At 43.1% G+C, this 22,558-nt stretch overlaps 1 protein-coding gene across 1 annotated transcript; it reads right to left on the bottom strand.

Moving 5' to 3' along the window:
• Positions 1-309: 309 nt before the first annotated feature.
• Positions 310-876, bottom strand: LOC149186968 (cell division control protein 2 homolog D-like). Its single transcript, XM_089409515.1, has one exon. It carries the CDS (start codon positions 874-876, stop codon positions 310-312), a length of 567 nt encoding a protein of 188 aa, XP_089265641.1.
• Between the last annotated feature and the right edge of the window lie 21,682 nt (positions 877-22,558).

Below are 22,558 nucleotides of genomic sequence, written 5' to 3'. Positions count from 1 at the left end.
CATGTTCATGTAGTTTCAAGCCAGTACAACAACTTCAATAACAAATCAAAAGCATCATCATCTAAATCCAGGACTTCGGTTCTGAGATCACAGGGCTCCAATTAAGGAAAATGATGCCAATAATTGAGTTGTGAAAATCCCAACCAAACTTCTTCATTTGGAGTTCCGAGTAAGCTGAAGATCGCCTAAAGAATCTCGAAATCATTCCATCCCACAAAGAGAGGCTCCCTTCTATACAATTCAGCAAAAATGCAGCCGACATTCCACATCTCAACAGAAAGACAGTAGGTATCATGACCTAAGAGCAGTTTAGGAGATATGTACCAGCGCATCCCTACCCTCTTCGTATAAGCCTTTCCAGATAAATCGATAGCTCTTCCTAGAAAAAACCTTGCGATTTTTCAGTGACACAAATTCCCCGTCCTCAGTTTCTATCCATATAGCTTTAGGATTCAGGCTTCTGTGCATGATGCCATGGTCATGCATAGAAGCAACGCCTTTCACAAGCTCGTACATAATTTTCTTGATAACCAGGGGCAGTATTGTGAGCGACCGCGTCCGATATCTGTTGATAAATAAAAAAAGATTCGACTTCATATCATCAAATACTATATGAAGGCGAAATTGGTCATGTCGACTCTTTCGACGTTCCACATCTCGCAACTTGACGATGTTGCAGGCGCTATCGGACAACATTCGTAAAATTGATATCTCTCTGATGGAAGTGGGGAGAATTCCTTCCGTAAAATGTGTGTAAGCGACCTTGAGAGTCACCTCCTCCCCTGTTTTTGGCATTATGCCCTTATAAATCCTTCCTTCCAGATCTTCTTCTAACAATTGAGACCTCATATACTTCAGAATCGTATCAAGATTCATGTTACTGCTACAAAATTGAAAACTATAAGCTGATTTTCCCTTCAAACAAAGCCTCTATTACTGTCCTTGATTTACCTGTTCTCACATTATATCCCTGAGTCGAGACATTCAACTTCTGTAATACCAACAACATAGTTATTAGCCCTATTTCTCTAGCATTGGATGGCCTTCTCTGCTGCTCCAATTTCTGCTTAGTGATCAAGTGGAAAACATCTTCAACAACAGTCCAAAGAATGGTTACAAGATCATGTTCTTCAATGTAGTGCTCCTGAGAAATGATCTTTATCAAAGGATGATTGTTAATATAGCTCAACAAGGATTTCATAAGGACCCTTTCATGAATAGCTTTTGCAATAATGATCAAGAATCACAAGCTCCCCCTAACTGTATGCATGGTCTCTTTTTGGCAGAATCCCATCATCAAACACTCGAAATATCAAGAATATCTTCATCAAGTCAACAACATGTGTTGTTGGCTGGAGGGTTCAGGAGATTTTCATATTGTATTTGCTTTCTTCTCCATACTTGTGTAACTTTCTTTTCTGGCATGGTTCTAGCTTGAGAAGGTGCCCAAATCAAGTTACAATTACATGCCATATGACCAATGTTATGACACTTGAAGAATTCTATGTTGTTCATGAATAAGAATTCATGACTTCTTCTTGCGAAATTGCTTCTTGGAGATTGACGGGGATCATTATAAGCCCTACAATCTTTTGCCATGTGTCCAAAGTTTGTACAAGAATAACAATAACCAAGAAATAAACTTTGGTACCTGGGAGATGGAGATTTCCTTGATGTACTTTTGAAGCCTTTCTACCTTGAGATCCTTTGATGATAATTATTGCTTCTCGCATCCTTGACAACATTTGCATTTCTTCTTGGAACAGGACTTCCTTCATTATCGCCTTGACTCTTATCTTTACCTTTGTTGAAACTGGGAGCATCAACATTTCTTTCTGACTTCCTCATATCCTTGTTGTTTGAAGCATTATCATTCTTGCTTGAGGATTCACCTGCATACCCGAGACCTGATTTATCAAATGGACATCTTTGATGGCTGAGCATGTCATCCAAGGCTTGAGAGCTCTTCAAGGTTTTGTCCATCCCTTCAACCTTTTTCCTGAGGGAGACAATCTCTTCTTCCAATTTTTCGCAATCATTATTCTTCTTAGCAAGTTGTTTCTCAATCTCTTCCTTAATACATATTGCTTCATTTGCTTCTAATTTAAGGGAGATGATATCTGACTTCATTTTGAAGATTTCTTCATTTTCCTTTTCTAGACTTCTCTCCATTTCTTCCTTGATCCTTGTAGCTTTACATGTTTCGGCCTTGAGAAGGTTGATGTTAGATTTTAATTTGAAGATTTCTCCATCCTTTGCTTTTAGTTGACATATCATGGTGTTTCTCTCCTTTTCTGCTTCATCAACCTGTCCTTCTATGATTGCCAATGCTTCCATTGTCTTCTCAGCTCCTTGTGCTAACTTTCTTGCTTCTTGTAGTTGATATTTGAGAGAGGAGACCTCTACCTTGTACTGACCAATCTCTTCTTCAAGTTTGTTCAAGCTCTTGTGCCTTTGTTCAAGTTGACTTGACAAGGTATCTTCCCGTTTCTTTGCTTTATCCAATTGATTTGTCATGGATATGACTTCTTCATGATGCTTTCTTTTACTTTGATGAAATTCCTTCTTAAGCTTGGCAAGCTCTTCATCCCTTTCTTGTACTTGAAACTTGATAAGGTCAACTTTCTTCCTTGTTTGGTCTTGGTCACCAGCTAGTGCTTTCTTATTAAGTTCCTCGTTTTCCTTTTTCAAATTGATAATCTCTTCCATGGCAGCCATAAGTTTAGTGAGGATATCTTCAACAAAGTCTTTTTCATTCTCTTCATTTTCTAGGTCTTCTTCAGCCTTGATGTCATCAATCTTATCTTCAGCTTCCTTGACGGGCTCTAGATTTTATTCTTGTTTTCCATCATTTTCTTGACTAGAGATCATTATCAATGCCCCTTTTGAGTGAAGATCATGAATTTTGTCCCATATACTCTTCGTTGATGAACATTTTCCTAAATTTTTCTTTATAGAATCTGGTAGCCCATTCAAGATTGCATTTATTGCTTTTGCATTGTTCTCCTTGGATTCTCCATTCATCATGTTATGAGTAATTACTAATTCCCATACTTCAATGCCGTGAGTCTTTAAGAAATTCCTCATTCTTGCTTCCCATATATCAAAGTTTTCATTTAACCATGGAGCCTTCACAAATTGATTGACTTCTATTTTAGTGGTAGAGCGAGACACATCTTTAGGAGGATTGGAGACTTTCTTCCTTGGCTTTGCCATTTGTGTTCTAATGATCAACCTTCAAGCTGTTAGGATTTTGAGTGAAGGTACTGGCTCTTAGACCAATTGTTGGAAATACTGGGGGGGGTGAATTAGTATTTCTTTTCAATTTTTATTTTTGTCAGTTAAATAATTTATATTTAGAACACAAAATGAACAACAGGAATAAATGATTTTATTAATATAATATAATAAATCAAGTACAATGTATATAGGGCTCCAACTAGTTTCCAAGCACCAACTTGGACTTTTTGTGAGGCTCCAACCTCCAGGGCACCAAACCTGTCTTGTCAAGGCACCAACCTTAGATTTAGGAGCACCAACTCCAAGGACACCAATCCTTCCAATTATGAGGCACCAACCCCAAGGGCTCCAACCCTCTGCTATATATTGTCTAAATATGTTTGGTAGTTATTCTTTGCTCCCAACATCTTCTTCACTGAATTCTGTCTATCTACACCTTCACTGCTACATCAATGACAACCTATCTTCATATGAAGGAGTCTTCACAACTCTTCATATTGCCCTAACAGAGTCTGCAAAGTTACCTCATGATGATTTCAAATAGGCATCATGATCTCCAATAATGTTTCCAAGATTTGTTGAAGCTTTCCAACAAGATATCTGCGCTAAGCCTCAATGTATGCACAAAAGCAATTCTCTGTTTTCAAGCCTCTGTTCTTTACTATTGTGGTAACTATTTCAAGTGTGACTACTTCTCACTGTTCTTGCTATCATGATCTCTTACTTCCTAGAACTAGACTCATAAACGCTTCAATGTTGGCACTGGCTACTAATCAACAGAATTGCCTCATCCTTCAACTTCCTCCTGTCCTGCTGGACCTTTGGCTTCCTTCTGTCTTGCTAGACCTTCGACTTCCTTCTATCCTGCTGGACCTTCGGCTTCCTTCTGTCCTGCTGGACCTACGACTTCCTTCTGTCCTGCTGGACCTACGACTTACTTCTGTCCTTCTGCTTACTTCTCTCTCACTCGATCTTTGGCTTCTTTTGTACCTTCATCGTCTGCTAGACCTTTGGCTTCTCGACCTTTCGACTTCTTCTTTCGTTCGCTTGACCTTCCAACTTCCTTTGTTCCTTCAAGTTCACGAGTTGTGAACTGTTACCTCTTCTTTGTGATATATGCTCGAGATACGTTACCCATATGGAAGTCCCACATGCCACGTCATCACCTTTAATAGAAATCACAACTTCCAGAGGTCTTCTCATAACATAGTCGATCCCCTACGGCTGACGGAGTAGATGCGATATGATATTAAGCAATTGTTAATAAACCCATCGCAATTGGCAGTTTGACATCCCTTAGAAACTAATGGTGCAGCGGGTCCACAACGTTATCGCAATTGGAGGATTTGGATATACATCGCTTTATGAGATGCGATATGATCGTTTTGATAGGTAGATGTGATATGAAATTAGGATTGTTTTCATAAACAGATCATGTCCGTAGCTCAAATTGCAATCGATGGTTTGTGGGACTTCGACTGGCACATGGATTAAAAATGGCCTTAACCCTCGCAGTTGACTGTGATCTAAGGGTTGACTATGAGATCGACGGCTAGGATTGAGTGCGGGACTTTAGCCACGATCAAGGAAGTCTGTACTTTCCTACCCCGACTCTTCCTATAACTGTTGCTCCTGTGACTTGTTTCTTTGATGGCTTTCGATAAACTCTTCATCTTACTCTTTGACTTCTTGCTCCTGTTGCTTTACTGGATCTACTGTGTCATTTTCTGTTTGATTTCTGTTCAATTGACCTCCTGTGTCTTTTGTTGTTCAATTGACCTCCTGCATCATTTGCTATTCAATTGACCTCCTTCTGTTCAATCCACTTGGGTCCTCCATCTCATCATATCATCATATATCAAACTTTCATCACTATGAGCATTATGATCAATGGGCAATCATGTATCAAAGAATTTTCCATCACAAACACTGCTATATTGACATCAATGAAAACCTAGATTAACATGCGGGAACTTCTCGTGGTCTGTCAAGTCCCAGTCTTCGAGCTCCAATAGCGGCACCTGTGCCAAACTTGGACCGTCAAAAGCGATTTCATCTGGTAGCAGAGGGGTTTTCATGGGAGTCTTACTTTCATCAATGTCCTGTGGGACCTTGGACGTAGGCTTGCGTGGAGGGACATACTCCGGCAACCGTGTAATAGGGTCCGCACCCTAGGCTTCAACCTCCTCTATTTTCACTTCCACATCCTCATCGTCCATGGGGATGTCTTTGATATCCTCCTCCTCTTCTTCTAGGTTTATAGCCTTGCGTTTTTCCTGGGCAGTGGGCTTTGGTGGGTTTCATCTTGGCGATGCGTGCATCGGTATGGCAGGCTGCTTGCCCTTCTTGTCTTTCATGGTTTCCTTGGTTGGGGTTGGCTTTGGTCTCGGCATTCTCGGGGATTTAGGGACCTCCGCCAATACTTCAGCCACTTCCGGGGTAGCTACTTTGGCCCCCATATCAATTTCCTGCACATTCTCCTCGGCTGCCACTCCTTTGGCGTCCATAGCTTCTGCACGTGTCGACATGATGCTATTCACTAGTGCTTGTGTCTCCTTTGACAATTGTTCAAATGCCGGACTTGCTACCAGATCTTGAAAGAATTCACAGTTCATGTGCACCTGAGAGCACAACAACTCAATTCTCAAAATGCTAAGTGTTTTTCGCTGGATAGCCACTTGTAATTTATAGGGAATTTTGAATTCAAATCCAATCGTTCCCCCCAAAATCGGTTCATTAATGCCAGATTGGCGGTAAATTTTCAAGGATCTAAGCCATAAATTTTGCGTTAAATGCTGGCTGCCTGCTCCATTTGGCCTCACTTTTGCCGTCTTTTCATGAACAATGACTTTAACGGTCACTTTCCGGTTGACCTGCATGATTTCTCCTTGGGTAGTGCAGCTCCCTCTGCACTGCTGCTAACCCAGTGAAACATCCTTGCTTCGCACCATCTTCCAATCGGGAAGCTCCCCAACCCGGTGTAGTTTATAGTCCTGTGCCTCCTTTCATCTGCATGGAGCTCTAAGATTGTGCTACTTTCATTTAGTCACATGGTTGGACCGCCGATGTATGGCTTCAAGCGACTGCCATTCACCTTTCCTGGGAAGGGTTCTCCATTTAATTTGACCAGCTGTACCGCTCCTCCATTAGTAATCTCCTTAATAACATAAGGCCCTAACTAGTGCATCCTGAATTTCCCTGGAAATTTATCAAACTTACTATCATATAAAAAAACTAGGTCATTTACCTTAAATGTGCACAGCTTGATGTGTCGATCATGCCATGCCTTTCCGCGCTGCTTTTGGACCTGTTGGTGAATTCTAGCCAAAAAACTTTCTTCTTCGAGCTCATTCAGCTGCACGAGCCTCTCCTCCAGGTCTCTGAGATCTATCATACCTGTGAGCGCTGCTATGTGCAGACTAGGCATGATGTATTCCATAGGCATTACTGCTTCCACACCATAGACAAGCCTAAAATGGGTTTGTCCAGTCAACTTCTTGCATGTCGTTCGATAAGCCCACAGTACTGCGGGGATGTGTAGGTCCTAATCACTTCGCTAAGCATTGCAAACCTTGGTCAGCACATTTTCGAGCACTTTGTTGAATGCCTCCACTATCCCGTTAGCCTATGGGTGATAAGGTGTGCTCTTCTAGTGATATACCTGAAATTCCTCCGTCAGTGTGTTGATCGTCTCATTCAGGAAGTGCGTACCATGATCACTCATCAAGATCTTTGGACATCCAAATCGCGTCAGTACATGCTCAAATAGGAACTTCGTGACAGTCACACCCATGCAATCCTTCACCGGCTGTGCTTCTGCCCAACGAGTCAAATACTCCATCGCAGTGATAATGTACCTTGATCCTGTCTTTCCTTGTGGCTGAATGGGTCCTACAAAATTGCCCACTTCTCAAAGGGTTGCAACGTAATTTGTGGATTCAAAGGCATTTCATCCCTCCGCGATGGCCTGCCTGTTCTTTGACATACATCACATGCCTTGCAATATGCTTTTGAATCCCGATGAAGGGTTGGCCACCACAACCTTGCACGTAGAATCTTCTGTGTGGTTGCTCTCCCTGCATAATGTCCTCCCCGGCACCCCCATGAGCGTCCACGAGGATGCTACTTCTTTCGAACTCAAGTACATACCGTCACAATATCTAATCAATCCCCATCTTGTACAGATGCCCAACAATGACAGAGAAATCGACCGCACGCACCACTAATTCCTTCTTTTGCTGGACAGTGTATCCTTCCGGTGCAGTTCATGTTTTTAGGAAGTGTATTATATCATCAAAATGACCATCTTGTAGAAATTTTGAATAATATGCCACTTATTCACAGAGATTATCCCGATTATACACTATTGTGGAATACATGCATAATACATAACCTCCTCTACGTTGATCGTCAATTTTGCGGAATTAAAAATAATGAAACATCAATCGCATGCGCACATTAACACAGTATGTAACCCGGGGAAAGCATACAATTGAAAACCCCACACTATCTGTATATTATAATGATTGAGAACATGTAACAATACATAGTACAATACTCCTCACAAGTACTCAGTACTATCTCCACCTGTTACACACAAAACTAGCTCAGATCTGAATCAATCACAGGTTCAAATCTCCTCCACTGTCTGTCTGCCTCCACTGTGCAATCCTACAAGAGAATAATGATGAATGGCTGAAGCAAACTCGTATTTCCTTGGCTGAACCACACAATCCTCATTGGCAATACTCAATCCATGCATGTGAAAAATCTCATGCACAACTATAGTCACAACTGATAGCAATCTCAACCTCTAACACCTGTCTCCACTGAACTGTCCATGCATTGAGTTAACTGAAGTATTCTTTAGTTGCTTTATGATTTAATAATTAGTGAATTAATTAACAATTAATTCACATCACTCATCGCTAGTGTATTTGCAGTTAAACTAAATACAACTAGTTCAACCAAGTCAAACTGAACACAACTCCATCAACTCCTCAATCAACTCCACCAAACTCAACCACATGAGTTCTAACTGAAGTCCACCATGCAATAGCTCAACTGACCCACAAGAAAAGTGTATTTCCTTCTGACAGCTGCATGTGCCACATCTGTAGCTCAAACTGAAGTGCTCCAAGAGGATAAGATAATGTTTATAGTCCAAATATTATTATGAGCTAATAATATTCGACTGTTCTATTTTTAGCCTGGCAGTCTAAAAATAGAAACCGCCCATATGTCTAAAAATAGAAGTCCATCTATTTTTACCAACATGACCAATCATCCACAAATAACATCCTGCAACTCATAGACCATGATCCATATGTCTAAAAATAGACATAGTCTAAAAATAGACTTTGCGCCAAAAATAGCCTGCGGGCCCACTTAGTGAAGGCGACTCCTTTCCACTAAGCTCCATCATCTTGTTACATTTTCAACACTCCCTCTCAACAAGATATGGATTATCTGCAACCCCTATCCTGCAACTCTGGAATGTTCTGCATGCAACACATTTGCCCGGTCCACTTGCTCCAACAACACTTGGAACAAAAACACTCCCAATTGACCACTCCGTTGGGCTAGGAACATACTCTGATGCTAAAGCTCTACCTGCTGCTGACAAGTGCTCTCTCTCTGACATCTGCGCAACTGAAACATCTCCATGCATCTTGCACCATTGCACACTTCTTTGTGCCACCTAGCACTGTGCAAAACACTTGTGCCTCTCGCATTGTTGCAGCCTGCTAGCTATGCGCTATCTTGGGATTCCCTGCACTGTCGCTCTCTCTGCCGCTCCATCCGCATCTGTCTCTACCCAATCAGTCAGTTCCTGCTACTCCACATCAGGGCTCCCGTAGCAAGGTCTCATCCAAGAGGTTGGGTACCTCAAGGATCCTGCCCCTCCTCCTTGGGACGATCAATCCACATCACCCCACCTCCTACCTAGAGGTATGGCTGCATGTGATCCCTCAGCCCACCTGGCTCGAAGTTTCCCCCTACTGGAGGTCTCTGCATGAGTAGATGTCTCTACTTGATCTCCTCTCAGCTTCCCTTGTTGTGGCTGCTCCACAACCTCCTGAAGCTGCTGCACCAATCCTGGCTCCTCCACAATCGTCTGAGACTTCTTCTAGCTCTGCATGTTGAGTGGTAATATACGCTCCCTCTCAACCACCAAGTCTCCATCAGTTGCCTCACTACTCAAGGCTTTGCATACATCTTGAACCTCAAGAGCATACAGGTTCTTGACCTGTGAACCAATATGCTTCACCTGTCTAGTGATGATGTGTCTAAGGAAAACCTTTCCCTTACTGAAGACTACATCAAAGCCTCTGTCTTCTAGCATCGCGATCGACACCAAGTTTCTCTTCAGTCCTGGTACATACTTGACATCGGTCAAGGTAAGGCGAGCTCCATGCTCCCTTTGAAAAATAACTGTGCCTCCACCTGAGACACTATACTTCTCATCATTACCCATTGCTATGAGTATCTGGAGATCTTTCTCCTCCAAAGTACTGAACAAACTTTTGTCACCGGTCATGTGGAAAGAAGCTCCACTATCAAGAAACCAACCAATTCCCACCATGGATGAAACCATGCATGCGAAGTGTGTGAAATCCAACTCAAACTGTGAAGCAAGTGCCTCACCTTCAGATCCTTCCCCGGATCCCTTCTTGGATTTCTTCTTTGGGCAATTAGTAGCATAATGGCCCAACTCATGACAATGAAAGCATCTCACCTTTGACTTGTCAACCTCCTTCCCATCATTGGAAGAACTGGATTCAGAAAGAGAACCCTTCTCCTTCCCCTTCTTCACCTTACTCGCTAAGGCACAGTTCTCCTCATCATGCATGGATGAAGAACTGTCTCTAGTGCTCCGTCTGATCTCCTCTTGCACAAGATCTGACCAAAGTCTCTCCCATCTTGGAAATTTCTCTCGACCATTGACAGAGTCCTGATAGGAATGACAACTCTTTGGAAGACCAAGGAGAGCCAAGCTCACCAAGTCCTCATCATCGACAGTCACCCCCACACTTCCCAGCTCATCCCGACATTGGGTGAACTTCGTGAGATACTTGGGCATACTGTCTCCATTCTCACACTTAATGTTTCTAAGTTTATCCTTGAGCACCAAATTCCTCTGGTCGCTCTTGCTTTGGAATAGATCTGTCAACGCTTTCCACATCAAGTATGGAGAAACCTTTCCATGCAGGCTGGACACAATGTGATCCTTCACGCCCTCCAACAGAATCCTTCGACACTTTGCTGTCTTCTTTTGCCAAACCACAGCTTTAGCAGCATCAGTAGGTTTTAGGACCTCAGCATCTATGAACTCCTTCAACCCATTGTCATCTAACACCGCCTCCATCCAGTCTTTCCATCAAATATAATTCAAGCTGCCTTCAAGGGCATACTCCAATCACAATCCGTTGAAAGACATTTCAACTTTGACACCAAGAAAACACTGCTGCAAATTCTAATTCCACCAACTCAAAACTCAACCGCCTCTGATCGAAAATTCGTGAGAACAAATTATTTCTCGTACAAAGATTACTGGATATCTCACCTTCCAAAAGAAGGATGAATCCAGAGGCTACCTGGCCTGATTACAAACTCTGCCTGAAGAAATAAAATGTAAACACTTTCTGAATAATAGATTTGATGATCAACTCTGCTCTGATACCATGTAGAAATTTTGAATAATATGACACTTATTCACAGAGATTATCCCGATTATGCACTATTGCAGAATACATGCATAATACATAACCTCCTCTACGTTGATCATCAATTTTGCGGAATTAAAAACAATGAAACATCAATCACATGCGCACATTAACACAGTATGTAACCCGGGGAAAGCATACAGCTGAAAACCCCACACTATCTGTATATTATAATGATTGAGAACATGTAACAATACATAGTACAATACTCCTCACAAGTACTTAGTACTATCTCCACCTGTTACACACAAAACTAGCTCAGATCTGAATCAATCACAGGTTCAAATCTCCTCCACTGTCTGCCTGCCTCCACTGCGCAATCCTGCAAGAGAATAATGATGAATGGCTGAAGAAAACTCGTATTTCCTTGGCTGAACCATGAAATCCTCATTGGAAATACTCAATCCAAGCATGTACAAAATCTCATGCACAACTATAGTCACAATTGATAGCAATCTCAACCTCTAACACCTGTCTCCACTGAACTGTCCATGCACTGAGTTAACTGATGTATTCTTTAGTTGCTTTATGAGTTAATAATTAGTGAATTAATTAACAATTAATTCACATCACTCATCACTAGTGTATTTGCAGTTAAACTAAATACAACTAGTTCAACCAAGTCAAACTGAACACAACTCCATCAACTCCTCAATCAATGCCACCAAACTCAACCACATGAGTTCTAACTGAAGTCCACCATGCAATAGCTCAACTGACCCACAAGAAAAGCGTATTTCCTTCTAACAGCTGCATGTGCCACATCTATAGCTCAAACAGAAGTGCTCCAAGAGGATAAGATACTGTTTATAGTCCAAATATTATTATGAGCTAATAATATTCGACTGTTCTATTTTTAGCCTGGCAGTCTAAAAATAGAAACCGCCCATATGTCTAAAAATAGAAGTCCATCTATTTTAACCAACATGACCAATCATCCACAAATATCATCCTGCAACTCATAGATCATAATCAATATGTCTAAAAATAGACATAGTCTAAAAATAGACTTTGAGCCAAAAATAGCCTGTGGGCCCACTTAGTGAAGGCGACTCCTTTCCACTAAGCTCCATAATCTTGTTGCATTTTCAACACATCCACGACATGCATTGCAAATAGCTATGCGTCAGGCAATCTTTCTTCCAAGTTAGTAGGTTCCTCCCTTGTTTCGATGAGTGATAGATGTTCTGGTCCCTCGTTCAATCGTCCAGGCTTCACAACAACTTCAAATCGTACTCCTGGAACAATAAGAGCCATTTGCAGATTCTCCCCCCCAATACAGGCTTATTGACCAGGTGCTTTAGCGTGGAGTGATCCGTATACATCTTAAAATGGCCTCCTAGCAAGTAATGCCTATACTTTTGGAGCGCATACACCATAGCTAGCCCCTTGTGCTTAGTGGTAGAATAGTTCTTCTTTGCTTTGGATAATCTGCAGCTTGCGAACGCGATAGGATGGTCCAATCCTTCTCCACCAGCCTGTGTCAGTACTTCTCCCAGCGCTATACATGACACGTCGACATGCACATGAAACTCTTTTTTCCAGTCTGGGAAGACTAGAATTGGTGCGGTAACCATCTTTTCTTTCAATATATCCAAGCCCTTCCTACAGTCATCGTTCTAGCAGAACGTGACACCCTTCTTCAAAAATTTCTCCATAGGTGTGGTGATTTGGGCATAACCCTTGATAAACTTTCTGTAATATCCCATATGTCCCAGAGTAGCGCGCAACTGTTTCACACTCCTTGGCGCTTCCAACTTTACTATCACCACAATCTTCGCGGGGTCTACCATCAGTCCTTGTCTGCAAACCACATGCCCCAATAGGTTCCCAAATGGAACACAAAACATACACTTCTTGAGATTGAGTGCGATCTGGTATCTTTGACAGGTATCCAACATCAGGTGCAAGGTTGCTACATGAAGCTTAACCAGTGAAAATACAGTCAAATCATCAAAATATACCTCCAAGAACATATGAATAAATTCCTCGAATGCCGCAACAACCATGCGTGAAAATATGGCAGGTGCATTCTTCAATCCAAACGGAATTACAGTGTACTGAAAACAACCCCACTCAGTTGCGAAGGTTGTCTTGCTCCTATCCTTTGGCGCGATTTTGATTTGGTGGTACCTAGAGAACCCATCAGTGAAGGAATATGCTTCTTGGCTGCCTACATTGTCCAACACTTCATCAGTGAATGGAGTCGGGAAAGGATCATGCACACAAGCGTCATTCAGTTTTATGAGATCCACGCATATCCTTATCTCATCCTTCTACTTCTTCTCTTGCACCACCATTGGGCTTACCCAATCAAATTCTTCCACATGCTCAATGATGCTTGCCGCGAGCATCTTGTCTAGCTCTAAGCGGACCTTCTCCTTATATTTCAGATTGAGACGGTAAGGCCTTTGCTTAACTGGCTTCGCGTCAGGCTTTAATGTGATCTTCATCATTCCTAGGTCCTCGATTATTCCTTTCAGATCCGTAAACTTGGTAGGGAATAAGTCCTGGTATTCGTGGAGCAATTCAACGACCTTATCCACCGTCGTGTCATCCCAGTAGTCTCCAATATTCATGAATTTGGGTTCTGCCTCCATACCAATGTTTACTTGTTTCGTTTTCAATGATGCGGTTATATCAGGGTTCTCAATCTGTGGTCCTTGAACCTCGCGGTGACCTTCTGTTTCCGGAATGTTAATCTTCCATGGATCCTCATCCTCTTCTTCAGTAGTTACATTATAACATTCCAGCGTGTGACTCAGCTGAGTATCACATTCAGGCCGAATCAGGTCTAAAGGATCTTGCGATATCCTAAAGATTGTTGCTTTCACTTCTTGTAGCGCTTCATCAATATTGTCAAACCTGTCCTCAAAATTGAATGTCATCATGAATCCTTCGCGTAGGATATCCCATTCACCTATCCCATGGAAATTCTCTGTTTCTATATACCAATTCATTGGGATAACATCCAGGGTATGACAGAACAGGTGCACCCACTCAGGTTGGGGCTTTTCTCCATAAGCCTGGGTCCATTTGACCAGATGCGCGCGTGGATCATTCTGCCCATCATACTTGTCTGTCAGTCACACATTAGGCTTCTCGAATCATGTTCTCATCATCCTCCTACATTCGTGCCAATCATCAAAGCTCCCCTTGTGCATACCCCACCATCTTGCGGGCATGGCGTGCAGTGCCCAGTCTAAGGCCTCGAAGTGCTGCTTTTCTGTTACCTCCCTTTCAAATGCATCGAAAAAGATATCTACCTCATTTAGACCATCATAAGTAGGTAGTTTTCTTACCTCTAACGACACATAGCATAGTGACCGGGTCATCATGTTTCAATTTAGCATAGTTACTTCATGTAATCGATTTTGCTAGTGTTCTATTTCTTCGTCAGAGTCCAAAGTGCAGGAACTCTCACGGTCCCATGTAATCTATCCATCCGTGGTGGGATTCACCCAATCTTGGTCTCACATTGTTATCTTATAGATACAGTGCAGGTCGTCATCACTCTCATAATCACAGACAATTTCAGTATAGCGCGATCCTTCAACAAGATCGAGGTGTACTATTACGCGCAACGATTTCTTCTCAAAGATCATGTTTCGCTTCTTCAGATTGATTACCTTGTTCATATCAGTAGCCCAATCAATTCCCCTAAGCGCAGGATAGGGATTGCTGTCATCCACTATCTCTATAACTTCAAAATCAGCCAGCGCGCTCGCTCCCTCAACATCCACGGTCACCCCCTCCAGCCGCCCCATGGGGATGATCTTCTGTTGATTCGCCATCCTTAGATGAATCGGAGACCATTGCAGCGCAGGTCTCCCCATTCACTCCCAAGTCTACTTTGGTAGGACATTCGCATCTGACCCCAGGTCCAAAATGACCTGATCCATTTCATACTCTCCTATCTGTGCAGTCAGTCTCATCTCCCATCCCATCCTTGTTTTATGCTTGCCAATCTTTTGTACTACGCATAACTCACCTAGCGCGGTTCCAATGCATCTATTGATGAGTTCTTGTAACCCTTTCACAGCCTTATTGTCGTGCAGTAACTTCATACAGGTTTCCAGAAAATTTGTGAGCATAAAGGGGTCCATCTCCTGCTCAGGCTTATCCTTACTTCCTGAGGTGGAGGCCTCAACGAAGCTCTTCTTAGCTTCCATGAAGGTTTCACGTGCGCGCTCCAAATCAAACTCAGCCTCCTTTGCTGGGGCTTTGTGAACCCATGTACTGTCTTCTGGCTGTTTCCCCTTGTCATCTCCTGTCGCGATTCCACTTCTGAGCACTATATTTACGTTTGGATCTTCCTCGCACGACTGAGACCTCATCATCTATAGGTTCTGAGTTGCTGGAGGTGGTAGCGCCCCTTTGTCACGTATCCTAGCTATCAACGTAGGATATTCTTCCATTTCATGATCAAACAATTTTCAATACTTGCACGACAGACGCGTTGGATTAGTGCAATCGCGGGCATAATGTTCTGGTCCTTCGCAATTGTAGAAAATCAACTGTCCTCGACCTCTACGATGTCCTCCTCTACCTCGGCCTCTTCCGCGCCCCTGAAATCCTGTCCGTGCCATTCCTATGCTCTGGTCAAGGGGCCGCATCTTGGATTGAACCCTATAGGCAGGAGTTCTATCCATCATCAGTTCATAGCTCCTACAAGTATGCTCATCATGCCCTACTGACCTACAAAAGTTGCAGAACAGCTATTGCGGTGTCTGTACAAACTTCTGTAGCAAGTGACAATTATCCATGGCATGTTTTCTGGCTACCTGACAGATAATGCACCATAATGCAGGCCCTGCGCTAGGTCCTACTTGAGCTTTTGGCCTTAAAGGAATTGGTCCTCCTCCTGCAATATGGTTTGCAAAGACTAGGCGATCGTCTTTGTCATGACCCTGACTCTTACATTTCAAGAACCATACCTCCTTGCGTACCTCTGGTCGAACCGTCCTATCCTGCTTCAGACTTTGCATCTCAAGGCACAGATTAGGATCTTGCATCAGAGTTTCATGTAGTCTCATTAAAATATACAAGGCCTCTGCCTAAGTTGTTATCTTCTGATGTGACAATGCACTCCTTAAGTGTGGTAGTAGCGAAGCCACAAACCACTCGCGATGCTGTCCATTTGTCAAATTCATGTTGGCTTCGTGGATCGTACATTTCAGCCTCTAATCTAGTTCCCAAGGCATCTTGCTTGGTTGCATCGTGATCTCTTTGAATCCCACAATCGACTGCACCTCAGATTTAGGCCTACTAAATTCCCTATTTAGTGCTGCCTGGATGTTTGCTACTCCAACATTTGGGTTATCGTTAGAGTACTTAATATACCAGGTTAGCGCGCGATCTTGCAAAGCACTAACTAGTGTCGCCTTCTTTATATGATCATCTGTAACACCTTGAGCTTCCCATACAACCCTCACAATGAACTAGAATTGGTTTGGGTCCTCATTTCCCAAGCCTTTGAACAAAGGCAACTTCACTGTATTTGCCATACTAAACCACGGTGGAGGTGGAGGTGGTATGGGTGAAGTTGGAGGTGAGGGTGGTGAAGTCAGAGGTGGTGTGGGCAGAGGTGGTATTCGCGGGAATCCTTGTCTTATTAACTGAATAACACTTTGCAGAGAAACCTTTGCTATCCCTTCTTCGTCACCTCGCAGAGGTGAAATCAAGGGACTATACTCCGAACCCTTTTTTCCTTTGTTCCTGTAAGTTTTTCCACTTAGCGTAGTCTCGAACATCAAGGTAGCTGCATAACCCGTTTTTCACATAATAGCATTTTAATCTGTTAGAAAATAATATATTACGGTGCAATGGAACACATAAAATATTGTAGAAATATAAACAAAGAAAACGCATAAAACAAGAGAGACACAGATATACGAGGTTCACCCAGTTTGGGCTACGTCCACGGAGAAACAACCAGTCCTTCCTTTTATATTATCCAACAAACTGAAGAGATACAACCTACAACAAATCCGCTGTAACACCCGCTTCGCTCTCAATCTCCTATCTCTTTCTCACTCAGAAAATAGATCTACATAGACGCAATACAATTCCCTCATATATAGTGAGGGGTTGCCTTCTGGTGGGCTCCAGTATTGTAGCAATAATGCTACAACTCCTGGAGCTTCCTATCTCTAATTTTATCAACCCGGTAGTTAGTAACAAACTTGGAAGCGACGGTGCTGTATGCACAAGTACTAGCTCTTGTTGCAGCTGTCACTTGGTCAGCTGGCACAAGTCCGCTAGGGCTCAAGCCAACTTCTATATGCTCTCAAAAGAAGCTTTCTAAATGATGGACGAAGACTATCTCAAAGGAAATTAACCTACTTTGCAATGATGAACTGAAAGCCAACAAAACAGGGAAACCCTAGTAAACCCTAATCTGACTAGTCTAATCTCTATGATGCAATGGTGGGTGTGCAAACTTCCAGAAATGATGCCATTACTTCTAGTGATATGAGATGCATGAATTTAAGCTACTTCTACTGAAAAGAACATTGTTTTTGGATTTTTGCTTAAGTGGTTGGAGTTGTTACGATTTTGTTTCTTATTAGGGTTTGACTGTGCAGGGGTAGTTCGAAGGAAAGAAAGCTTGGGAAAGGTCAGGAGGGCTAGGAGAGGTTCCAGAGGATCCAAAACATCATTCCATAGAAGTCCACAACGTTCAGGTGCTCGGCAACCGAGGTTACAGGTTTCTACAGGATGTCTGCAGGGGATCCTACAGGAAGCTTGGGATTTCTACAGGAAGTCTGCTAACTTCTACAGGATGGTCTGTGGTTGGAGTTTTGGGTGATGGAGGAGTGGAGGAGTTGTATGGGTGGATAGGTAGGATGGAAAGGGAGCCTATGATGGCTCAGGGACAGAGATATGAGATGAGGAAAGAATGGGTCAAGTTGGTTGGTGGATAGAAGGATGGAAGCAATGGAAAGTCCAAAAAGATGAAGTTACGTGAATAGTAGGAGTGTTGGAAGGCAAACGAGCTGAATCAGAGGTTGGGTAGGTGACTTTAGGCATGGTTGAGAAGAAGAAGAAGATAACAGAGCGGTGCAACGCAGTGTAAAGGAAACAAATCTGCACAAAACCAAGAATTCATCAACCTATCCTAACTGTGTTATTAAATCAACGAACATTAATGTAAACTTCAGAGAAAAATCGTGCATGGAGTTGGAATGCGGAAATACTGCTCAAGATCAAAATGCGTGGATGGATCTACAATTGAAATGACTGTGTTGCAGCTCGAGTGTATGACTGCGTTTTTGGTGGCTGGTACGGTCTACACTTCCAATCTCTAACAGAGATGGCAGTGAGTGCACTGTCAGCCTTTTCTTGGAGCTCTAATGAATGTTTATCCTCCTACTCTAATCTAAGCAACTAAAAGCACTTGAACCATAAACTGATCCTACTCAATCACATAAAAGAAATCAAATCAGCAGACTGTAATTTCTAAATGCATGTCAAAACAGAGGAATAAAGTGCTGAAAAGAAAGACAAGTAACAATACAAGGAAGAGGAGGTCTATTGCTCTCAGGTTGGGCCCTAACCTGAGAGCTATAGCTCCCTTAAAAACTCAGAATTGAATTGAAAGCTGCCTGTCTTTATTGAATAATCATGAGTCTAATGACATGCCAAAACTAGCTTACAAAGAGCAAAAACTGAGCTGTAGCTCGTGCTTAGAAATTGCAACAGTAGTTCAAAAGTTCAAAAAGCTCCTATCAAAGGCCACGACTTTAATATTTATACATGATGAGGATCAAGCTGGCTTCCTCAATTAATGGAGCTCGGCTGTCCAACTAAAAGTTAAACTGCTGTAAACTGCTGTTCCTGTAGAACCTGTTGGTTGCCTTTAAGCTTGGTGGGGAGAGCTGTTGGAGCTCGGAGTTAGGGTGGAGGTCACGAGGGAGGTTATTTAAGGCTGTAGACAACCTCCCTATAAACCTGCAATGCCACCTTTGCTGTCTCCTTGTCTCCTTCTGCGTGGTCTTTGCTCCCTTTAATGCCAAAAAACCTGAAATCATCATGTATTAGCCACATAGATATAATGCCTGCCCTTCTTCCTACAAATAACACGAATATACCAAGAAATGAATGCATAAGTGATAAAAGATGAAGGGTTGAGCAAGGTAAGTAGGCCAAATGAGCCCAATTTGTTACCAAAAATTGGGGCTCATCATCACCCCCCAGCTAAAATATTTGCTCATCCTTGAGCAACTTAGTCCAAATCTTCATCCTTCATTGCTTTCACTGCTTCCCTTACATCCCAAGCCTCTGTGGTAGTATCCTCCTTGCTGACATGAAACTCAGCTTTCCTGTTCACCTCTTCCCATTGTTCACTGTTATCCTCCTCTGTGCTGCCTTCAGTCAATCCTAGTAGCAGTGGTGGGCTGAGTTTAAGGCCAATCCAGCTGGCCTGGAGGCTTTGCATGGATTTCTTGTAAAGGTCTACCCTTACCAAAGCTTCCCTCATCCAAGTTGGGGTATGGTACTCTCGGATTTTCAAACTGTGTGCCAAGGTATTCCATCTGCGTGTGCATGCTTGGGCAGCATTTTCTCCTAACAGTCTTTCCATGTCTTCAAAATGAGCTATGGCTTGGGCCTGTTGGTCCATAAATATCAAGGAAGCTGTGGGATCAGTAGACAAGTGTTGGTGTGCTGAGATGAGTGCAACTGGATCCTCTGGTTCTGCTCGAATGAACAATGGCTCGTTCAATTCTCGGTTCATGACCGATTTTGCTCCAGCTGCTCTTTGATCCTCATGGTTCAACCATGAAGCGAACACCATCAATTGCATATCACCCAAGGCAGTATTGGGATCCCAGGAAACTTCATTAGGCAAGGCCAAATTGTGGAGGTAGAACTCTGCTAATTTGGCTTTATCTTCTGACGAACTAGTACTGCACAACTCAGAAAATTGCTGTGGGTTTTGGATCTGAGAAATACCTCTTTGTGCCAAGGTATTTATTTGGAACTGCAGCCATTGGTCTTTCAAGTACAAACCATAGGATTTTGCAGGTTGTCTGCACTGTATTGCCTCCATGGCCCAACTGGCCATGCAGGCCAATTGTGCTTCCTTTTGCTGCAGCTGTTCTTTTAGAGCTTGCACTTCAATTTGTGCTTGCTGTTCTGCTTCCTGTAGAAGTGTCATTGGCTCCTCAAGACCGGTGGTCAGCTCCTTTTTGCCTTGTTGTTCTTCTGTGGTGTCTTTGGAGGATGTACCTGCCCCTGCCCTCAACTCCTGTAGCTGCAATCTTAGCTTATGGTTTTCTTCCTGTAGGTACACTCTTTGGAAATTAGCCATGGCGAATTCACTCCTGACCTCCTTGAGTTGCTCTTGTAAGGGACCTATGTCCGCCACACCCTTTGACTTGGCGATCTGCATCCATGTGTGGGTACGAACTCTTTCTTCTTCTAATGCAAAAAACAGGGGTACAATAAATTTCTGCGGTATGATTTTGCCCGCCTCTAAAAAGGTGTAGTATGAACTCAGACTAGGCTGAGGGCTGGGCTCTGGTATATGTTCTTTTTCTGCCTCTTTAGGTGGCTCTTCCTCACCCTCCCTTGGTGGCGATGAGGGTCCTTCTCCTTCCCTCTTCTCTGTTTCCTGTAGCCGGGCCAGAGTGTCTTGTAGAACATTTTCAGCCTCCTGTAGCCGAGCCTTTTCAGTCAACAGGTCTAACCTTTCTTGCCACGTATTTTTCTTTGGGCTCCCCTTCTCATAGGTGACTGTTATCCTTGAGGGGGACTTTTCCTTGGGAGAAGTAGGGATATCTTCAATGACAATCGGGCTGCTGGACGAAGGCTGTGGCTTGCCCGTTTTTATCCTAACACTTCTTCGAGCTTTAAAGTATAGAGGGTTCTCCCTCTTTCTCTTTTCTTTTGGCTTAGGTGGCGTGCTAAGGCCAACTAGTACAGCTGCTGCCTCCCTTTCACGAAGATCAACCTTCTTCTATTTGGGTTTCACCTTTTCAGGGCTTCCTGTAGAAGACCTTGTTTTAGCCAATTTCGGGCTTCCTGTAGAAGACCCTGTTTTGGTAATTTTCGGGCTTCCTGTAGAAGCCCCTTTTTACATAATTTTCGGGCTTCCTGTAGAAGACCCTTTTTCTGTTTTCGGGCTTCCTGTAGAAGCCTGTTTCTGCTTTCCCGTAGACACAGGTGTCACCACCTTTGCTTGCTTTGCTGCATGGGTTTTGCTTTTTGGTTTGGTTGCAGGTGCTGATGAGGTACTTGTGCTGATGTGGACCTTCTCAGCCTTGTCCGTTCTGCTCTGCAACCTTCTCTCTCTTGCTGACAAGATGGGTGTGTCACCTTTTTCCTCAGCATCCTTTTTCTCGTGCTTCCTCCTTTGTTCTTTCTTCTGCACTGTGGTCGGCGTCTTCTGGCCTGTTTCTTTCTTTCCCGCGGCCACTGCTTCTTTTTCCTCACTACTGGAGGAACCGCTTTCCTCGGTCAACATCCTTATGTCTCCATCTCTTGTCAAATTTCTGAATGATTCCCATGAGAGGGGAACCTTATATGAATGAAGCGCATCCTCCACAAGAAGTTTGATCAATCCATGGTGGGCTACCTGATCTGGTATGCCTTCTTTTAACTTTGTGGCACACTCAATTAGAGACTGTAGCAATAAATAAGGAATGCTCAGTTTGTTTTCTACAGGAAGATCAATCTGGTGTCTCAATTCAGTGAGCAACCTAGAGTGATACCCGTACACGATGCTAAAATGGCCTTCACAGGTTATATACTTCATGATTTGCAGGCTAACTTCATTCCATGGTGGCAGCAAACTGGTTCTACGCACCCCATTTTTGTCCTCCGTGAATTCCTCCTCAGGTGGAAAGAATTCTTTCTTTGCCTACTGGCTCAACTTCCTTTCTTATCCCATGGAAAACCCATTGGAATTTCAGTAATTCGACTGATATATTGCGGGGTGACCTTGAGGCTTAGGCCCCTGAAGTTCACGGTGGCCAATGTTTTGGATTTTGGCCTCAAAGCTTGTAAAAATTCTTCTGCCACTTCGTCGTCATAACCCTGCAACTTATCACAAAAGGATATCCATTGTGCTCGTGTGAAGAGCTCCACCACCTCCTGGTTTTCTCTTAACTTTGATGAATCAGTGGGTTCCCGTCTAATAAACCCACCTGGCATGATAAAAACTGTTGCTAGAAGTGGCGAATGCGGAAGAAGTTTAGCTTATTGGGACAGAGCGTAGAATGACTCTTCCGTCGTGCAAATAATCCACAAAACTTATCCCTGAGGACCTTAACATAGTTTAATTACTGACATCCCGTAGAACGACAGTCTATGCACCGCAGACAACAATTTCAACCATTTCCTACAACCAGACTGTAGACGACGATTCTGCCACCTTTAAAAACCAATTGCATGGAGAGTTCAGGGTTACCTTTTTATCTGCCACCTTCTTTTACGTGAGGAACCCGCCTTCCTGTAGAAACAACTTTCCTGTAGGAGCAGCTTTCCTGTAGGAGCAGCGCGTGATTCCTGGGGAAGACTGCAGTTGGTCTGCGCTCTCGGTGTTGCTCCACAGCCGTTTTGATAGCCAAAGGCTCGGAGTTTCGAAC

The sequence above is a fragment of the Pinus tabuliformis genome, chromosome 3_1 (assembly GCF_031772625.1).
Source record: "Pinus tabuliformis cultivar Carrire ecotype Pingquan chromosome 3_1, CPIR1, whole genome shotgun sequence".
In the NCBI taxonomy this organism is placed as follows: domain Eukaryota; kingdom Viridiplantae; phylum Streptophyta; class Pinopsida; order Pinales; family Pinaceae; genus Pinus; species Pinus tabuliformis.
This window is presented reverse-complemented; position numbering and strand designations above follow the sequence as displayed.